Genomic DNA, 20748 nt, shown 5'->3' on the forward strand with positions numbered 1-20748 from the left:
CAGAAAAAGTCCCAGAGCATGCCTTTAATGTCTCTGTGGCTATATGATGCTCTCCTCCTTTGGTCAATTTGTCCATGGTTTCAATCAAGCGAGTTATTTGGTTTGTGTCCCCTTGTAAAGTCAGGATCCAAACAAGAAACAAACTTTGCAAAAAAGAAAAAAAAATGCTCTCATCCATTTTTATTTGATGGTCTGATCCATCTCTGCAATTCTAACACAGCATCTTGGTTTGGTTTGAGATAATGCAGTTTGTTTTAATGCAAATTGAAATCTCATGTTTTAAGTCACATTTATCAAGCTGTTGCACATGTTTTAGGGTGTTTGTGGAGTTACACAGGTAGCAGCTGCCTGTGTAACTGTGTGTGTGTGTGTGTGTGTGTGTGTTTGTGTGGGTGTGGGGCATTGTGATTGAGGTCCTTTACTGAGATCATTTGGTAACGGAGGTCAGAGGATGCATCATATTCTCCTGGTTCAGCTTTAATGTTGTGGTAGTTGGTTTAGACAAAAAAAAAAAGAGAAATCAAAACAGAACAGATGTGTGCAAACTGCTTTAGCCACTACCAGGGCTGCAACTAAGGACTATTTTTATTATGGATTAATCTGCCCATAATTTTCTTGAATAATTGTTTTGTCAATAAAACCTCAGAAAATAAAAATTATTGCATGACTTAACATCACCACCACAAGGAGACCTAAAGCTGTATTTGGCATGATGACGTTCTGTAGTCTCATTTAGCCACTTGTTAGCAGCCGCCTTTAGCAAACAACACATATAAGTTTTAAAATTCATAAGTTGGGTATGTACTGATGTATTTTATGTTGTTGAATAAAACATGAAGGTCTGTTAAGCTTGTGTTAATCACAGACCTTATTTATATATATATATATATATATATATATATTATAACCAAAAACCCCTTAAACAAAATCCATTCTCTTCAACATGAGGGCCCCGGGAGTGCTAATAACTCACTTCAGGATTTTAGGACTTATTCCTGCACTACTCTATTTCTCAGAGCCCAAGGTGACCTCTTCAAATGGTACGTTTTATTCCATTAACAGTCAAAAAACCCAACGCTATGTAAGTTTGACAAAGAAAAGCATCAAATTCTCACATTTAAGAAGCATGAAACCTTCAAATGTTTTGCTTTTTTGCTCAAATAATCATAAAACGACCATTTAATTATCAAAGTAGATATGGATTAATTTTCTGCTGATTTACCTGTTGGATAGTTGACTAATCATTGCAGCTATAGCCACTACTTACTGTAGAATACAATACAGTGCAAACATTTGGTACAAGTTGTACATTTTTACCTTCTTTTTTAATTTCATTATTGTTCTTGAGAATCACTGTTGGCTTATATAGCAAGAAAACTCATCTGTGACAATAAAGGCAAGAAAAGTATAGCAGTTTTTATAGTGAAGCCATTTCCAGTAGACTTCAAGGCTCAAAAAATCAGCATCAATATGAATGCAGCCTTACCTTTCTCTGTTTTTGTGTACAGGTGCGTCGATACGAGAAGAAGCATGGCAGTCGAGACCCTGCGGCAGGCGTCGACTCCTCATCACGTCACAGTGGGACTGGGCAGGACAGCGGCTTCGGCAGTGACAGTGCTCACATTCGCATTGTCCAAATAGAGCAGCAAAGCGGGGCCAGCCACCACTGCATCGCTAGGCCCTCCCACAAGTCCACCATCACCAAGAACCTTAACTTCATCCCTTTCGACATCTTTCTCACAGCTAGTAGGATGTCTGTCATGACCTATGCTTGCTCCAGTCCCCCAAAGGCCCTTCCCTCATCGTCGGACACCCCCAGCACACCCGAGAAGAAGGAGCCAGGGGATAAGGTAAACAAAAAGCCTGTGACATGGAGGCTCTCTCATGACTCAGTTCTTGGATTTGTCAGTGGTCCATGTGTGTATAATTTTTCATACCATGCACAAAAGCAATATGTGTCATTTATGTGAGGATTGTAGTGGTGTACATGTACAAAGGATCAATATTACATAATTTAAAATCAACTTTTAAATTTGGCCTTACCTTATGTGGTTTACGAGAGTAATTTCATACAGTCCAAATTCATTTAACTGAATTTAATCCAACATAATGACGTGTTTTTCACTGTAGTATGGATTTGCACAGTACAGTTAGTCTATTCCGTTCAGTCTGTCACTGCCCATCTAGCTGACTCAAGACTTTAAATGTATGATGTATATTCAAAAGCTGCTCTTTACACTTAGTCACTGGTAATGTGATCTGGCTGATATGAAAGTGAAAGACTTCTGGGCACCAGCTCAACACTGTCCCACGCAAAATAGGAAAACAAATACATAGTTGTCACAGGCAATTAGAACTCTGCAGTTCTCTTGGTAATAAGAGGGTCTGTTTGCTTGCATCTACATTGAGTGGACATTTTATTTGGTACAATGTGTTATTATGAACAGCCAGTTCCTCCAAACAGTGGATGTATATAGATAGGATCAACAGGATCTGTGTAAACTGCATTATGCGGGCAAGTTATGATGGACCAAAACCTTAGTAATGTTTCCAGCATCTTGTTGAATCAATGCCTGAAATAATTATAGTGAATTTTTGGAAAGTGAGGCTTGACACTGTACTAAATGAGCTTTCTGCTTCTACTTTAGATGGGAAAGAGTGCCCTCAACCAGCCTGAGATCCTGCCTGAGTCTCCTCCGACCTCGGCCTCCCCTACTCCAGACCCTGCTCCAGCTGCCCAGGGTTCCCTTGCTGGCCTAACAGCTGAGGACATCCTCAACAGCAACAACTCCCAGCCGGCCTCTCCCCTCCTGAAAGGCAGCCTGCTATCCCTGGGTGGCCTGCCAACTCCCAGCCGCTCCTCAGCCCGCCAAGCACTGGGTGTGACCATAGTGAGGCAGCCAGGGAGAAGAGGGACTGGGGACCAGGTGCTGGAACCCCTCCTGTACATCCAGGTGATGCAACCTTCGGCTCTGCTCAGCTGCCACCACCGCAAGCAGAGGATGGAGCTTTCTGTGTTTGACGTGGCCTTGAGAGGAGTAGCTTCTGACTACAAGTGCCTAGGTAAGAGACATTAGGAGAGGAGACTGTCAAAGTTTGTGTGGGGAAGATGTACCAAAAGGATCTTATAAGTGGAAAGGGTGGGATTTGGATCTTCTGTAAAGATATAGGCCCTATTTAAAGTACAGGGAATACAACATGGCTGCCAGCCAATTAAACCCACAAAGGAAAACTATCATAACAGTAAATATAAAATCTATTAAATACATTGACACCAATTCTTTCTCCTGTTCTCTTTCTCCTTGCTCCTTTTCTCCTCTTTGTTTCTCTTTCTTAATTTCTTCATCTTTCATCCAGACCCAGGAAAGACTCTGCCAGAGTCACTGGACTACAATGTGTTTTGGCTGCAGACAGTAGCTGGAGAGGTAGACAGTAAAACGGGCATCCCTCCCCCTCTGCTCTGCCTCCAGATCAAAGATTTCCTCAATGGACCCGGTGGGGATCACGCACACACACATACACAGAAAAAACACATTGTTCAGTGCATGCAACGTCTTTATACTCACGCTAACATGCTCGTTTACTATTTTAAGGCATCCGTCTCACATTTAATCCCGTTTCGGGGGAAATGTCCACTGCTGTGAAGCAGCAAGAGGAGCACACGCATACACACTGATCAAAAGCATACTGTACCAGACACAAACACAAAAGTCTACTTTTATGCTCTGTGTGCAAATGATGAGCAGTGTAAAAGACCTTGCAGTTTTTCCTACAGTAGGCTACTGATACCACTAATACGCACTGTGAACATTAGAATACAAGCTCCTGTGGATTTTAGTGTGTACACATGTGCAATGTCAGGCTCCTGTGGATTTGCTCTTCACAGGGTTGTCTATTTTTAGGCTGATATGATATCCATATGAGCAGCTTTAAGCAAAGGTTGTTGACCTAAGGGTGTGACTGACATCCTACCCAAATAGTACAGCAATGAATAAAAGTGTGAGTGGGCTTTTGAGCATATGAGTGTGTGCAACCTTGTTATCCCTACGAGGGTTTCATGAAGAGTGTGTGTAGGCGCAGGACATCCTTCAGAGTTCAGCTCCCTGAACCCAGTAGGCCAGATGCTGCAGATGCACACACACACACACACACACACAAAACTATGGACATACCTTGACATATAGTCTGTCTTTCTTCCACATGCATACAATCATGAACACACACACTGCATGTATACAAAAAAGAACTCTAGACTGAACTGTAGGTGTTATTGATGACGGTTCGGGGAAGCATATAGCCCCCACGCCCACACCCATCCCTTCCTGCTGTCAGCGGAAAGCCCACAGCTTCTCTGTCCACCTGGAATCACACCACACAATGCAGCTCTCTGTACACCACTGCAATCACACAATAGAGCCGCAAAGCACCAATGTCCATCTACCCCTCTGCTCATTCCAGATGGCGCCAGCAGTCAAATTACAGCGTGCATGACCTTTCCATGAGGCATGAATTACATCATTTTTCAGTCAGGTTTTGAGCTTATATGGTAAATATGATTCCCGTCTGATGGGAATTCTCTGTATACAGGAGAGGCAGGTTAATGTAATGAGTAAGGAGAAACTGTCCTTCAGCATAGAGTATGTACTGTTCTGATTTCTAATCTCACTTTCGAGAAGAGCAAGAAAGAAGAACAGCAGTAGATGCAGTATTATTTTTGAAATTTGAATATATTTTGGTTTACTTGATATATTTATCTGTTCAAAACCACATAATGTTCAGTGCTGATTTTACAACTTTATGTGACTTATTAACAGGATGTTTTACTGAGCAGGGTTATTGCCTGTCATACCTCGATTACATTATGCTGCAGTTACATCTGATTCTAGTGTTCAGTTGAAGCGCAGATGTCGACATCCTACAATTACAGTCAGGTGTTTCCCTTGAACTAGTAAAGAGCAGAGCCATCCTTGTCTCACTGGGATAACTTCAATCATAATCATTCACATTCATTCTCTCTACACACACACACACACACACACACACACACACACAACACATATAAACAACACCCTCCCAAATGACTCAGACAGGATCCAGGCTCAGTGTGAGGTTGCCCCAGGTCAGGCTGTGCTGGAAATATCTAGAATTGACCACACATGCTACTGGTTCTCCCTCACCCCTTCACCCGCACAGTCACACACACATACAGGCACACGCACACAACTGTGAGCTGTTTGGTTAGATGACTCTCTGGTGAAGATTATTATCCTCTTCAGGAATGGAGGAGCAAAGGAAGACGTTAGAAAGAGCAGGAGAATCAGTGATGCTGACTTTGCGGAACAGTAATTCCTGTTGTCAGTCTGAACTGAAGCATCTGCATCATTCATAACAAGGTTTAATAAGTGTCTTCACCTGGTGAGACATGGTTTGATGCCTCCAGTCAGTCAAGTTTATTTGTTTGGATTTCTCTAATCTGAATATGAAACAATAGATGCTAAGAAGAACAAAGGGAGGATCGATAAAGACAGGATTAGGAAGAAAAAGAGCATTCAGCATTTTATTTATCAGTCCCATGGTATTTTCACAGATGGTTTATTTGCATGTGCAAGTCTTTATAACTGTCTGTCGCTGTGTGTGTTTTGCGATGCGTGTGTATCATGTCTGGCAGCTCTACTTTGATTCGACAGTGCTTCACATTTGATTTATTTCAACGAGGCGCAAACGGAGAGCAGACCGCCGTGAGGCCACGTCTTGCTGTGTGTTTACAGCAATATGCTCGCAATTTCAGCAGCATTTATTCTGCAAGACCAATCAAAGCTGCCCTCCCAAGGATGCCGAGTGGGAAACACTTGTAACATGTGTACTATAAACTGGATGGTGTTTCAGCACTGACCCTCACTCAGCAGCCGCTCATCACACACACACACATACACATATAAACACTACAAATACGGATACATACAGGAAGCCACATTTGTAAACCAGGAGGGTTCAAGGCTTGACCAGCAAACACATACATATAAAAAGCTGAGATGGGGTTGTTTTTTTCAGTATGAGCAGTGATTGACCAGTGAACACACAACACACATATACACTTTCCTCTGCTCCCTCTCTCATCTTTCCTACTCAGCTCCAGTCTTTGAGAGGGTCAGTGAGTGAGTCCAGAGATGTAACTGCTACCACTTGGAGACGAGAGAAGCAACAGGTGATAGATTAGCTAGAACAAATTGGAACCATTACTCTCCCGTGTCCCTGGTTCCCGTCAAGCTATGGGTTCGTAGAAATGTTGTCAGTTACTGTATACAAGCCTGTGCCCCTCCGAACCGTCCAGAACCACTCTAATTCGAGTCAGATGGTATCTGAGGCGCGTGTCACTGGCCTTACTTGGTATGAGGCTTTTTTTTGTGACAGTGGGATTCTACAGATACCTCCCAAAAAAAAGGACTAGCCCTTGCAAACACAGACATACGCACATACCCTTCACATACAGACCCTGTGTAATTGGACACATTGCCACCTGTGTCAGACACAGGCCTTCTGCTGTCAAGAGTCAAGCGTAAAAGTCAGCTAAAGAAATCAAAGGTGGGGTTGGAATGAAAACAATGTTCGTTGTGGTTGCACACACACACATATACCCAACACCAGGTTCAAAGTGGGGACGGCGTCATGCATGACCTCGCCAAAAAGGCACAGTAACCTGGGTAATAAGCATATTTGATCTGCCTCACCACTTTGCAGAGATATATATGTGTGTGTACGTGCCTCTGTCAGACCTTGATCTCCCGCTTTCTCCAGCACTAATAGAGGCTGACACCTGAGAAGGGCCAGTCTATGATTCCCCCCAGCCTGTTCACATTAAGTCCTGTTCTTTAAAGGTATGCGAACACCAACACCACCTCTCAACCTCTAGGCTTGATGCCTGCTCCTTGCACAGGCCTTCCACTGACAGTCTCCAGCTTTAAATAGCCGTTAGTCTTAAGGCTGAAGCCAAGGTTTTCCCAATAAAAACACTAGTGTGAGAATGTCACTGCTGGAAAAGCCCTCTTTTGACTCACCCTGCTTGGCGATGAAAGTGCCACCACTCTCTCAATAATTGATATTTCCTCCCTTTAATTTAAAAAAGTCTCTGCAGTCTTTCCTTGCCCTCCTAAAGCAGAGCAGGCACATTTGGAAGCAGTGTTACATAAGATTGTATTCTCAGTTCTTCAGTTTACAGTGTTAAAGAGGTGCAGCAGTGTGTATGGTTGAGACAAGTCTTTGTCATAGTGCTGTGTTACATCTTAATCCATAAATGCAGGATTTTGCATATCAGTCTGTAAAATGTACAAGTCTGTTATGGCTTGTAAAAAGCTTTTTTGTTTTGGGGGGGATTTTTTTTCTGCAGTGAGGGTTTTACTTTCCTCATTTTATGCCATCTTTGCCTGGACAGTGAAACCACACTGAACACCACTGTTGAGGCCGTCTCACACACACTCCCTTTCCAGCCCAAGTGAAACAACCAAACGTAGGAAAATGACAGATGTACTCCACTTGAGGCCATATAATGCTGTGATGTGATTTTATTAGATTCATCTTTTGGCATTGCTCCACTGCAGTAAAAATGTGCTCCATGGGCTGCTGAATACAACCAGGGGGAAGCTGTACAGATGCTGTGGTCCCTTTCTTTTCCAATGTCCAGTTGTTTCTGACTTCACACAACTTAAATTAACTAATTCAGATACACTCTATCATGCTGTCATTTGAAAAAGTAAAGTAACAGATATTTTCCTTTGACCGGTCTGTCAATACCTTAAGTATTGCATACATTTAGAAGCGTGTCAGTTAGCTCAAGTGCAGTATGTTATATGCCTCAAGTCATTTAATGAGATGCATTATGATCAGAGTTGTGTATAACGCGTTACAAAGTAACTAACCCTAACCCTAGAGTACTTTGATTACTTTTTGCAGTAACAACTAACCTAACGCGTTAGTTTGCTGTTTGAGTAATCAAATACTTGAGTACATTTTCAAACAAGCAATCAGTTACTTCCGTTACTTTTAGAACGCTGGTCCTTCAGCTCCGAAACAGCAATGACTGTCGTTTGGTTCTACTAACGGAAATAACGTTAAACCTATCAGTCTGAAAGAAGTCATGAAGCTTGTGGCTCGCTGTGTGGTAGAAGAAATGCTGTCATTGTCTACGGTGGAGTCTAAAACATTATGTAGGATCGTCAGTAAAACCCCCATGACTCAATAGATGGAAGAGGACTCGCTGACAGACAGGTCAGACTCAGGACTTGTATTATGCCTGGTACACACTACACAACTTTTCTGCCCGTTCTGACAGTCACTATGTCACATTACACGATCGTGGATTCATAAAATCGTGCCGTGACTTGGCCGACAGACACGACACACTACACGATGGTACACGCCAATTATCTCCGGTCGTCTTTCACAGTGTGTGTGATGTCATCGGGTTATTCTTGTCCTATTTTTATTACTTTTACTATCATCTGAGTCACTGTGTCTGTTCATGTGCCAGCCCAAATGTTGTTGTAGTCACCTAAAAAGCGCCAGCAGATGGCAGGAGCTACATTTGAAGTACCGTATGTAAACATACAAGCTACTGTATCCTCCACAACCAAGTTCCTACAAATGTTTCACAATAAAAGCCCATTTAGAAAATGGAGGGATTCTCTCAGCCGAGGTTATAAGGGGCTTTTAATTTGAAACAAATTCAGGAAGTGTTGAGTTTAAAATGAAGGCACGATGCATTAACTTTATCAAGGCAACAGGAGCGGATAAAAAGTAAATATATAAAAACACAGAGGGATTAATAAATAATGGACCGTCTATAATGTAGTCTGTTTCAAATGAAGCTGGTAGCCTCTGCAGTTTAACATTGTTTGCTAGCTTGATGCTAATGACAGTAACTCAGCGGGTTGACAAAGTGCCTCTGCTGTTTCACACCATCATTTCCCCCTTTTACTCTGTGTGGTAACATCCCTAGAGGAAATATTAAAAACGCTGGGGTGGTGTTGTCACACAGTTGTCTACAACAGCAGATCGTTCTGTGTTTCTACTGGTCAAAGTGACGGCTGTGATGGGAGAATTGGATCTCAGTGAAGGGCAAGTGCTCCATAACTTGTACTTGAATTACTTTTCTCAGGGAGTAACGTAGGAAGTACTTTAAAAGTACTTGAGTTACTTTACTCAGGGAGTAACGCAGTAAAGTAGTTGGTTACTTTTCAAAAAAGTAACGCAGTAAAGGAATTTGATTACCTTTAAAGTAACCCTTACCCAACTCTGATTATGATTGAACTAATAGATAAGCTGTGTGCTGCACTTAATTACTCTTACCCTTTATCATAAATATTGCTGTAAATATAGTATAAATGAATCTTTTTGAATGGAATTATAATATCTTTATCTGCATGATGTGCAGTTAACAAGAAGTTGTGGACTCTTGTGTTGCCTTTAATGATAAAAGCTGTAGGAATCTCAGTTCATTCAACCATGTCCAGATAAGGTCCTGAAGCAATTCAACCTATCAGCTACAACATTAAAACAACTGACAGAGGAAATAAAAGACATTGATCATCTCGTTACAGTGCAATGTTCTGCTGGGAAATCTTTGATTCTGGCTTGGCCTAACCTGACTTTCTTCTCCCACCCAACCACTATTGCAACACCACTCAGCATCGGCAGTGCCAAGGTGGCCCCACCTTGGAGCAGGGGTATCTCAGGGGTTCTGGCACATTCCATGGGCATCCAATGGATGCTTGATCAATTTGGGATCTAGGGAAGTTGGAGTCCAAGTTGATGCCTTGACCTCTTTGTCACATTCCTCGGGCAGTTCTTGAGCAGTGTTTGCAGTGTGGCATGGCACACTGTCCTACTGTGGGGGCCACTGCCATCAGAGAGTACCACTGCCATGAGGGGGTTTACTTGGTCTGCAATGGGGTTGGATGGGTGGAGCATGTCAAGGGGCATCAACATGAATGCCAAGACCAAAGGTTCCCCAGCAGAACATTGCATCGTAACAAGATGATCATTGTTATTCACTTCACCCACCAGAGGTTTTAATGTTTTGGGTGATCGGTGTATATGATTTTTTTTGTTAGGTTTTTTTTTAGACGGTTGGAAAGATGTGGCAAGGATGACTCCACAGGCGCACTGTACATTAGATGTTTTACTCATGACTAATGCTTCATATCAAGTAAAAATTTACATATGGGTTAAGTATTGGGGTTAGAATGAACTGTATTCATAGCAGTGCTCATTTAGGAGAGGTGAGTTTCTGAATATAGGTAATAAATCCCTTAGAAATGGCTGCATGTTGGGGGTAGGATGGGTTTTTTGGGCAGAGGAAGAGAGAGGGACCTCAGGATGGAGGACAATCGATAATGAGGACCAGGTCTCTCTGTGCAGAGAGCCAGGCAAGGCCCGGCTCTGGCCCTGACTGGGTGATCAGAGACAGCTTTATGTGATTACAGAGGGGGGATGGGTTGATTAGATTGAGGGATGGAGGAAGAGTAAAAGATAGAAAGAAGCAGAAGGATGAGCTACATGAAACAGAGGGAGAAAATGAAAGGGTGAAAGAAGAATGGAGGGAAGCAGAGGAACCTGGATGAACAGCTGCATGCAGGCTATTTATTCCACCACTGGAAAGTTTCCTGGTGATAAGTCAAGTGGAAATGATAAGCTACATTGCACAGCAAATTCCACCTATCTTTCCTCCAATTCCTCTCTCCAGCCATCCTTCCATTTGACCATGTGCCTCACTTCCACTGGATTAAATGAGAGAGAATCGTGAGGGCAGAGTCAGTGTGTGTGTGTGTGTGTGTGTGTGTGTGTGTGTGTGTGTGTGTGTGTGTGTGTGTGTGTGTGTGTGTGTGTGTGTGTGTGTGTGTGCGCGCGCGTGCTCCTGCCTCCCTTGGCAGCACTCCCACTCATGTCATCCAGTGCTCCTACCTGGGGAGGAGACAGACGGGAGGCCTAAAACCCTTAAAAACCCTCTAAACACTGGTGCCTTGATGAGACCATGAAAAACAGCTGCGCTTGTTTTCGGCCGCTTCCCTCTCCCATCATCATGACCAAGTGGAAAAATGGGATAATGGAAGTGGTGTAAAACGGCATTGAGTTAATTCATGTGTCTCTGTAAATTCCAGTCAAGTGTTTGAAGGCTGCAACACACCAGAGAGCGGGAGAGAGGTAGAACAGGAGAGACGTGGAGTTTTGGATTTATGTGGCTGGCATGAAGAAAAGATTCTCCTCTGCTATTCCGCAATGTCACGTTAAGATGTTACAGTGAGGCAGCCAGTAATTGTGTGTGTGCACATATGTGCATAAAACTCAAGGAGATATAGATTGAGACTGGACACAGCTGTTCTTTAACAGGTTCTTGCATGCAAAGCTGAGTGATTAGAAGAGGAGAAAAGAGTTCAGAGTTTGATTTATGAGACACGGTACCATGCAGTATTCTATGGGTTAGATAGCAACAGATCTTGCTCAGTTGGACACTGATGAAGCCTGCCGTTCCTTAAAACCCTCCAATGGATTGTGTCCAGTTTATGGTGGGTTTTTATTCAGTTCAGGTCCGGGGTTTCACAAAGTTTAAGAGGGCCTGATGTAGCGCAGAGGAGGACTAAACAGCCTTTTACTAAATTGCTTATTGTAAAGACTATATATCAAATATAAATTTCCCACTCACAACAAAACAAAATAAAACATAACCAATCCAACTGCCAGAATAAATGTTGACACTTTACATTTTTGCAGACAACAGATATGTTACTTTTGTATGTTGTTTTGTAGCAGATATGTTGAAACTTAATGTTTCTTTTTGTTTCAACAAGGCTGTTGTTAACATGTGGTTATGTTTAAGCAAAAAACCACTTGGTTATGGTTAGGAAAATATCAAGTTTTGGCATAAATACCCGGTTTTGGTGGCAGAATCCCCACAGGAAACACAGTGATGTCTTGGTAAAAAACAGCCGCTTTTCTGGGAACAATCTGTGTTGGAAACACAATGATGGTTCACTCAAAAACACCCACTTGTGGTGGCTAAAAAGCAGCTTGAAATACTATGATGACTTGCTAAAATTCAATTGGTTTTGTTGTTGGTTGGTGTTGAACAGTGGTCTGCAGCTTGGCAGGTGTCTCACCAAGGTGTCATGCCATCCACCATCCCCTCCGACTCCTGGTGACAGTTAGCAAATGCATGACCGTACTTTTGAAACGATAATGTGATACATATGAAATGTACAAATGTAAAGTATCCCTAGTTTGCACAAACGTACATTTAGTGTGTGCGCTACTTAATGTACTTGAGGTAGCTTCTTTTAGTCTCAACAGTAAACACATGTTTTATAACCTGCCCAAAAGCATCGCTCTCTCATTTTCTCACACTTCGTAAGTATAAGTCAGAATGAGCACAGGAGAGAATCCCCAATTTTGAGACGGACTGCTTAGAAACTGTCCAAAGAGAGAGTTGTTGTTTAACAACTCAGTTTTAAAAGCATTTTCCCTTGTCTTTTTTCTTCACTGTTTCCTATCTTTTGTCTCCTTCTCTCCCTCATTTTCTTACTTTCCATCTCTCTCCACAGCTGAGTTAAATGTGGAGCTATCACGCCCTTTGAAAATCAACCCCACACTGGCGAAGCTGGAGCAGGCCAAAGCTTACCTGCAGAAAGTCCTACCAAACTACACTTGGGATACCTCCAGTAAACCACCCTCTGCTTCCTCCACCCCTCACACCTCCCCTACAAAGACACCACCCAGAGCATGTCCTCCTCGTTCAGAGCCTCACCATCAAGCCTCGGCCTTGGGTAAAGCCAGCAGCATCAGGGTCCTGGCGCTGTCCTTCCACAAGGTCTCTCTCCACACTGACCAGATTGTAGTTGTCATGGAGACAGAGGCCCATCCAATGAGGCCCAGCGTGACAGTAACAGTGTCGTCCATGACAGGAAGTCTGAACATGAAGTCGGGGCCTAGAATAGAGGGTGAGTAAAACCGAAACATCCATTGTTTTTTGCAGAAACTAAAAAAATAGCATTGAGCTTATGTTGCCAGAGACACATAAGAAGTACAAGCAACACAGATGCACTGCATCACAGGTGAAGAAACATGAAACCATACTTTCTGTAATTTGCCAAATAAATTTGTGACTGACTGAACCTCCAAAGGAAGTAACAAAATGAAAAACACTTTTGACAGCTGCTACCCTGATGGGCCAGCCAGTTTTAATATTCATAGTTCTAATGAAGGTCACCTTGATGTTCAAACTGGAAACATAGAGCCCCCTAAACTGGAAATCAATTGTAAATTATACCAACTAACAAAAAAAAGTTTGTGGTAAAACCTTGTGATCAGAGATGTTCATGGAAAAGCGGAACTGTTGTTTGATAAGATACAGCTAACTCTTGGTTGTATGGTTGCTGATGCTTTAGACTGTTGAAGCAACCATACAACCAAGAGTTAGCTGTATCTTGGTTGTATGGTTGCTGATGCTTTAGACTGTTGAAGCAATTTATATTCTTTTCTCAAACCCCCTACAAAGACGCCCCTGAGCTCAGTAAATGACCCATGTTGTTTCACTCTAAAGTAACAAGGGCCTAGACCTGAAATAACTTACTTCATTATTGCTTTTTTCTTAATGTTAAAATGAAAAAAACATTATACCGCTGATGTGATCCATCTTATTCTGCTGCATTGCAAAAACATTGCCACTTGTTTCAAGGGAATTCTTGAAACAGGTGGAGCTACATTGGAAACAACTGTAATGACCTCACCCCATTTGGCAGATTTTATCATCTTTTAAAGAAACCACAATTTTAAGACTCAGTAATGCACTCCACTAAATGTACATGTTTTTTTGTGGTGTGTCATTTGCCTAGTACCCTAAGCTCACCGTGTGTGCCAACAGGAACCAATCCAGGCCCTTTGAACATGAAGCACAGTTACGCAGAGCTCCAAATATCCAATAGAAAAATGTAATGGAGAACAAATTGTTCTGTTTCATGTCATTGTGTAACCGAACAAATATTGATGTGGACAAACTCTAAAGGGCTATACCCAGTGCACCATACTTATATTTGTTATTCATTCAGATTGAAGTTTATTTGTAGCTGGTGTGTTGGAACATGTTCCTTCAGAGAATGTGTTTAATTAAGCAGCAGGTTGTATAAAGACAACAAGTATAAATACATTCTGAATATTTATTGATCATAGCGCTTAGTCAAACTTTCCACTTTCCGCCCTTGTTTGTTGAAGAGTATGGGATGTCTCAGCCTTTTTGGACAATTTGACACTCTGTCATTCACTCACACTATGAACCAAATACCAATATTGCTTTCAGGATTATTTGGAATATTGATGTCTTTTTTCACATGCTAGCAAAGCCCTCATCTGCCAAAAACAAGTTTTGTCAGTAAACTGTAAAGTGAGATGTTTGTGTTAGTCTTGGACCTTAAGTTGTTGTGAGACAGTGCGTGTGTGTGTATTTGATTGCTGCTGATGAGTATGTGTGTATTGCTGCCTGAAAGAGAAAGATATTTGCATGTGCTTATGTATGAGTGTGTGTGAGAGTGAGATGTTTGTTTTCGTGTTAGGACCAAACCCTGCCTTCATCATCAACACTGACTATTATCCAGGAGGCATCGCAGTGTTTCCATTCTAACAATCAGAACTGCTAATGCTAATGTAAATTCAAAAGCTTCCAATTTCTCTGTGCCGTTGGGTGTGAGCCGATGTGCTGTAATAGATGATCAGGAACTGTTGGTTTGTGTTTCAGTTTTTGCTATTTGTTTGGCATGTCTTTTAAATTGGCCACCACATGGAAACAGTAAGATAAAAGAGAGTGATGGGCTGACGTGCCATATGTGGGAGAGAACAAGGAACACTCGTAATTTTGTGAGAGAGATGGTTTGTACCGAAGTACCACTGAGCAACACATCCCCTGTTGAGTTGGGTTTGCAGGGGGACGAGGACAGAGCAGGAACTGGGCTCCCTAAGTGCTTGCATCTGCTTGACAGATGTTGTTATATTGGGTTACTTCAGATAAAATGATTGTCGAAAATGTTAATTAAAACCTCAAACAATTTGCACTTTGTTTACTCAAATCTGCATAACTGCACAGTGACACAATGCTCAGCGCTGCTGCCCTGCTCTGATTTTCACCAGCTTTTCAGCTTTCATCCATCTTTGATGTGTTGACTTTGATAAACACAGTTGAAACTGTGTGTGCAGTGCAATGGAAAAAGAAAAAGTTTAGAGACAATTGTACTAATATGAAAGCTAATCCCCTCCTGCTCTCTTTGCTTCAGATATTTATAGTGATTTCTCTTCCTTTGCACATAGAAATCCTTTTCAAAACAGATTTGTTAATAGTAGAACTTTGACTTGTTTACAATAAACACAGGAAGTAGAGATTAGTGTGCAGTGAACTGTCTTTTCATGGATATTATTTACCACACAATTACCAGCACCTTGAAACAGAGCCACCGCTCCTCTCAAGACATTAAAGCTTGACTGGACACATATAAAATGTTGGGATCAGGACCGCTGGTGTTTATTGATATCCATTGGATCATTCATCTCCAGTTTGGCTCGGGACTCTTTGAAATACTGTTTGTTGTTACGGCCCAAAAAACATAACATCATGTGTGTCTGTTCTGAACAAGACATTACAATAACTGCCATAAAACTAATGCTGTCATCACCTGCAGCAGAAGTTTCATTCAGCTCCCCATCTATCATGTTTGAGCACTCTCTGAAATACCGGAGAGGTTTGAGATCCTGTATGTAGATCTCATTATAGACCCTGATATTTCATCTCTTTGCCTCATCTCTGAGAGCATGGTAAAACTTTGAGTAACATCTGTAAATGCTGCATGGCACGAAATGCCCACAAAGAGGATCTTTTTTTTTGGCATTGGAAAAGATATTTTAAAGCAAATGTCATAGGTTATGCTGCTGAATAACATGTTTGTCTCACCCAGTTGTTTCTTCCTCTTTTTTTTTTGTTCTTGATAACTCCAGCACTCTTATAGATCTTTGTCACAACACACGCGGCTATTTTCCCCGAGGGCTTCTTCACATAGTGTTTCCAGATTTGTTGCCATTGAAAGGAGACAAACTGTCTCCAATTACGCAGACTGATCGCCATTGACAATAGATGTATCTGCTGACTTTTAGCCTAGCTGCACCGCCTCCATCACTCAGCACTTTGGCCTCTCAAGTCCGTTCTGTACCTTGGAAAACGGATACCTTGGAATTTTGCGAAGATAAAGGTTAGGATTCCCGTTCTGTTAGGTTGAGCGTTTGAGCTGCCACAATAAGTCAGGGGGAATGACCCCCCCGGGAGAGGCTGTACATGAGAGATGTAAGACAGGAGAATGTAGTATTACTACTGCTGCAGTATGTACCACTACTGTTGCTGCTGTTGATTCTCTGCTGGTCGTCAGTGGCAAGCTGAGATTGATGGACCACATCCTGAGCAGACCTCAGGATGATGCCAGTGTGCAAAGAGAAACCGGAGAGGGAGGAACAGGGACGGGAAGAGTTGTGAATGAAGGGAAGCAGGAGGGTGATGGAGATAGAGAAGCAGAGGGAGAGAAAAAATGGAGAAATGTGAGAGAAATGAAGGAGGAGTCAGATAAAAGAAGTTGTAGGAAATAAAACATGATTAGACAGAGAGAAAATGCAGATTAAGCAGAAATGGGATACAGCACAAGAAAGGAAATAAATGAATGAGTAGGACAGAGAAGCAGATGAGGAAAAGTTTGTCACATAGTATGATAAAGGAAGCAGAGGGAAGGGTAAAGAAAGAAAGGAGATATAATACAGGACGTGGGGTGGGGGGAGCAGAAGACAGGCAGACTGCTAAGTGTGAGCAATAACAGGGGTCTCTTCAGTATATGCCATTACACTCACCCCACCCCACCCTGTCTTCATCAGCATACATCCATAGCTGCAACGGGGTGAAGACCCTGTCATCCAACCCCCCCCCTTCGTCCGCCGAACATCTGGGGCTCTGTACCTGGTCATGGCAGCCCCCCCTCTGCCAGGGGACAAGATGGAGAGAGAGGGGATTAGGTTGACAGTGAGGTGTGTTACCAGATCCTGTGTTAATGAAAAGCAAGTGGAAGCCCCGCATTCCTCCCTCCGTCCATGGCTCACCACTCCCCAAGGTAGGGGGGCATTTATAGTTCAATGAAAGAAAGGAGGGGGCGGGCCTGAGAGAGAGAACATATGTCTTAAGGTCCATGAAACAAGACCCTCCCTAATCTCTCAGCTCCCCATCAGACTGCCCATAGAGTGCCCCCGATCTCCTAAGAACACACACACATACGTATCAGCAGACCCTGTTACGAGTGCCCCCATTTTCATATGCATACAACAACATACACACACACACACACACACACACAAAGCTTTCTCCTTGGTCCTTTGCCTCTGCGGACCCCCTGCTTCTTCATGGTGATTTACTCCAGCACACTTGTAAAGGAAAACTTCTGTTCGTGGAACAAAGTGAAAGCTACCCATTATTTATTTATGCCGCTTGACTTTTTTTTTCAAGTTTTATTTTGTTTCCCTGGACAATCTTTGAGTTACGATCATGTCAGTTTGTTTACTCTGCTGAAAGAAAGCCACTCTTTTCCATTTATCATATTATTTCTGTTTCAATGGTCTGGGAGAAGCAGAGCAGAGTAAAGCCAAACATACAGAGATTTATATTGGGAATGCACCCTAGTGTGATTTGGCAAGTTAACCCAACTAATAAATTGGGGGGGGACGGGACTGTCCTCCAAGGTATTTGTTAACACACAGCTGCCAAGTCAAAACGAAGATGTATGGCAGGTAGATGGTCAGAGGCATGACATGTAAGAAAGCTGTGAGATTATTGTAATCAAATATCAGAGACAAACAAACAAGATCTTGTAGTCTTTTAAGAAATGTTCAAAGCTCATATTTTATGCATCATTTGTGGCTCTTAGCATGAAGTCATATTGAGCCCACAGACCTTACTTGTGGTGGGAACTTCTAATCAGAGAAGTGGTACGTGTTATGGCTGCAAGTAACGATTGCTCTAATTAGCGATTGATCTAATGATTATACTTTTTAATTGTTTAAGGTAAGAATATATGTAATATTTTCCATCGCAATGTCCCAAAACCTAGGGGTGATTGCTTGCTGTGTCCAACCATTACTCCAAAACCTAAACATCTTCAATATAGTGAACTTACTATCACATAAAACCCACGACAGCAGCACATCTTCACAGTTTAGAAGAGGATGTTGGCCATTTTTCCTTGAACAATTTCTTTAAGGATGAATCCATGATCAGAATAGTTGCCATAATTTTTCAATCAACCAACTAATCAATTAATGTGCTGTTCTTTTAGCTCTCGTACATATACAGTATAATGCCTTACTTGCTAAAAGCACAAGGACCAAACAGTTATTGAAACTTGCTTGCAAATTCTCCAACAGCACCTGAACAAACTGCTTGATTTAAAGGTTCAGTGTATAGGATTTAGGGAGATATATTGGCAGACGCTCAATATAATATAATAAGTTTGTTTGCTTAGGTGTGGAATAACCTGAAAATAAGAATTGTCTTATTTTCGTTATCTCAGATGAGCCGTTTATACCAACATAGGGAGCAGGTCCTTGTCCACAGAGTCCACAATGTTGCATCACCATGTTTCTAAAGTAGCTCAGAACAGACAAACCAAACACTGGCTCTAGACAGAGCCATTTGCATTTTCCCGGCCACCATAGATTGCAGCCCCTCATAATGAGCTGAGCAGCTCTGAAAAACACTGATTTTTTTTTTTTTTTTTTAAAGATATTTTTATGGGCATTTTTAGCCTTTATTTGATAGGACAGTCAAGCGTGAAAGGGGGAGAGAGAGAGGGAGTGACATGCAGCAAAGGGCCAGAGGCTGGAGTCGAACCCGGGCCTCTGCGGCAACAGCCTTGTGCATGGGGCGCCTGCTCTACCACTAAGCCAACAACGCCCCAAAACACTGATTTTTAACATGAAACTGATTTATTCAGTGTTTTTACCAGTTTTAAATCACCAGGTCTGCAAGAGACCTCTGTGGATATTTCAGCTCCTGGTAAAAACCTCCGGAACAGTGAACATTGAAGGAATCCCAACCAGGAGTTCATTCTTTGATTCTTCATTCATTGTTGAGGCATGCAAGAAAAACAAGTTGAGCAGTGTGCGTAATTGATATGCAAATGATCATTTAGGGGGTAAAGCATTCCTTTAATAAGCCTCCCTTGAACAACATTGGTCTTTATTTTATCCAGTATTAAGTGTTAGTTTGCCAGGTTATTGTAATGCATAATGTTGATTTTGTTATGCTGTTTATTTCACTTTACTCGCTTGGCACTGCATGTCCTATGCATTACACATCAGGCACATGTACACACAGACAATCAGAGCAGCCAGAGAGAAAGAGAGCAATTTTTTGTGAATTATATTTGAAAATAACCCAAACCAAACTGAGCCTAAAGCTGTATGAAATGAGATGGCCCAAACTTGACCTAAAACCCAATAATTTGTCAGAATCCATCAGGCTTAAGCTTGATAACAGAATGGCATAGTGTGAGGACTAAGAGCTCTCTACTTGCAATGTTATTTTCATAGATATTTTCCTATGAAGAGATCACATTTAGAGCTGAATATTAAGAAATTAAAAGATATCTACCATGCGTAATTTGCTGTGTTGCAACTGTCATTGAACCCATATGTATCTCATCAACACTCATCACTTACTGTGTAATGTCTTGGATGACGCACAGCTCCCTGCGTTGTGCCATTTTGGCCGACAGTGTCCCCTGCTACGAAACCAGTTTCCTCTAGTGTCCTATAGTGGTCTTGTGGTGAGGGATAGTGTATTTCTGTGGTGAGTGACAGTATATTACTTCTATTACTCTCACCATCCCAGACAGTCTTCGGGGGCCTCTGCTAGTTAGGTAATGACTCCTTTAGGTTTCTTCTAATTGATACCAGTGCATCTCGGGATATAAATCAGCCAGGCAGTGGTCAGATAACGGCTGCCAGGGAGAAACCGACACGGTAAATCAATGTCTCTGGTCCTATCTAATCTTACCCAAGCGTTTGCCAGAAATGTATTTCACTTTAGGAAGATTTCCATCCACCCTTTTCCCCACCACCCACTTTGTTCCTCAAGTGTCATAGGTTTTACGTTAGGCTGCGGAGGGTGTGCACTGGTTTACTGGCAGTGGTTTACTGGCAGTCTTCTGTGAGAGCATGAGATGCAGGTGTAGGTTAGTGTGTGCAGATCTATGTGTGATCAAAGCTGATTCTGAATTATGTTTTCCAGCATCCTGACATACAGTAGTTCCATTACGTAGCTCAATCATTCACACACTGAATGAATCCCCTGCAGTGTTGTAACTTCATCAAAGTTGTTTATCTTTTTACATTCAATTACTTTTTAATTATTTTACAGGCAAATCTTTTAAATTGGGCAATAAACTGAAAGGTCCTTAAAACACAAATAATGTCAATGATGATAGCATTTTCACTGCTAGAAAACAAGTGTTACACTGTACAGTAAAGTAAGAGCCCTGTTCTGATTTAAGAAGGAAAATATTGTTTAAATTTCCGCACTAAAAGGTGTTCTTCTCCAACAACATGGTTATCCTCCTTGGCATGGTCGGCTGCGTCTGAAGATGCATCCAAAACCACATTACTTACAGATACGGGCCACCGAACAACAAAGAT

The 20748-nt window shown here is 42.1% G+C and overlaps 1 protein-coding gene across 2 annotated transcripts in view; it reads left to right on the forward strand.

Moving 5' to 3' along the window:
- vps13b (vacuolar protein sorting 13 homolog B) overlaps window positions 1–20748 on the forward strand; it is a 354297-nt gene that overhangs the window by 256176 nt on the left and 77373 nt on the right. For both annotated transcript variants that reach the window (XM_078171989.1, XM_078171988.1), the window contains exons 35-38: window positions 1509–1850; window positions 2649–3063; window positions 3358–3495; window positions 12591–12986. In XM_078171989.1, coding sequence (XP_078028115.1) covers window positions 1509–1850; window positions 2649–3063; window positions 3358–3495; window positions 12591–12986 — 1291 coding nt within the window. The remainder of the gene's footprint in view (window positions 1–1508; window positions 1851–2648; window positions 3064–3357; window positions 3496–12590; window positions 12987–20748) is intronic.

The sequence above is a fragment of the Epinephelus lanceolatus genome, chromosome 10, assembly GCF_041903045.1.
Source record: "Epinephelus lanceolatus isolate andai-2023 chromosome 10, ASM4190304v1, whole genome shotgun sequence".
Taxonomy (NCBI): domain Eukaryota; kingdom Metazoa; phylum Chordata; class Actinopteri; order Perciformes; family Serranidae; genus Epinephelus; species Epinephelus lanceolatus.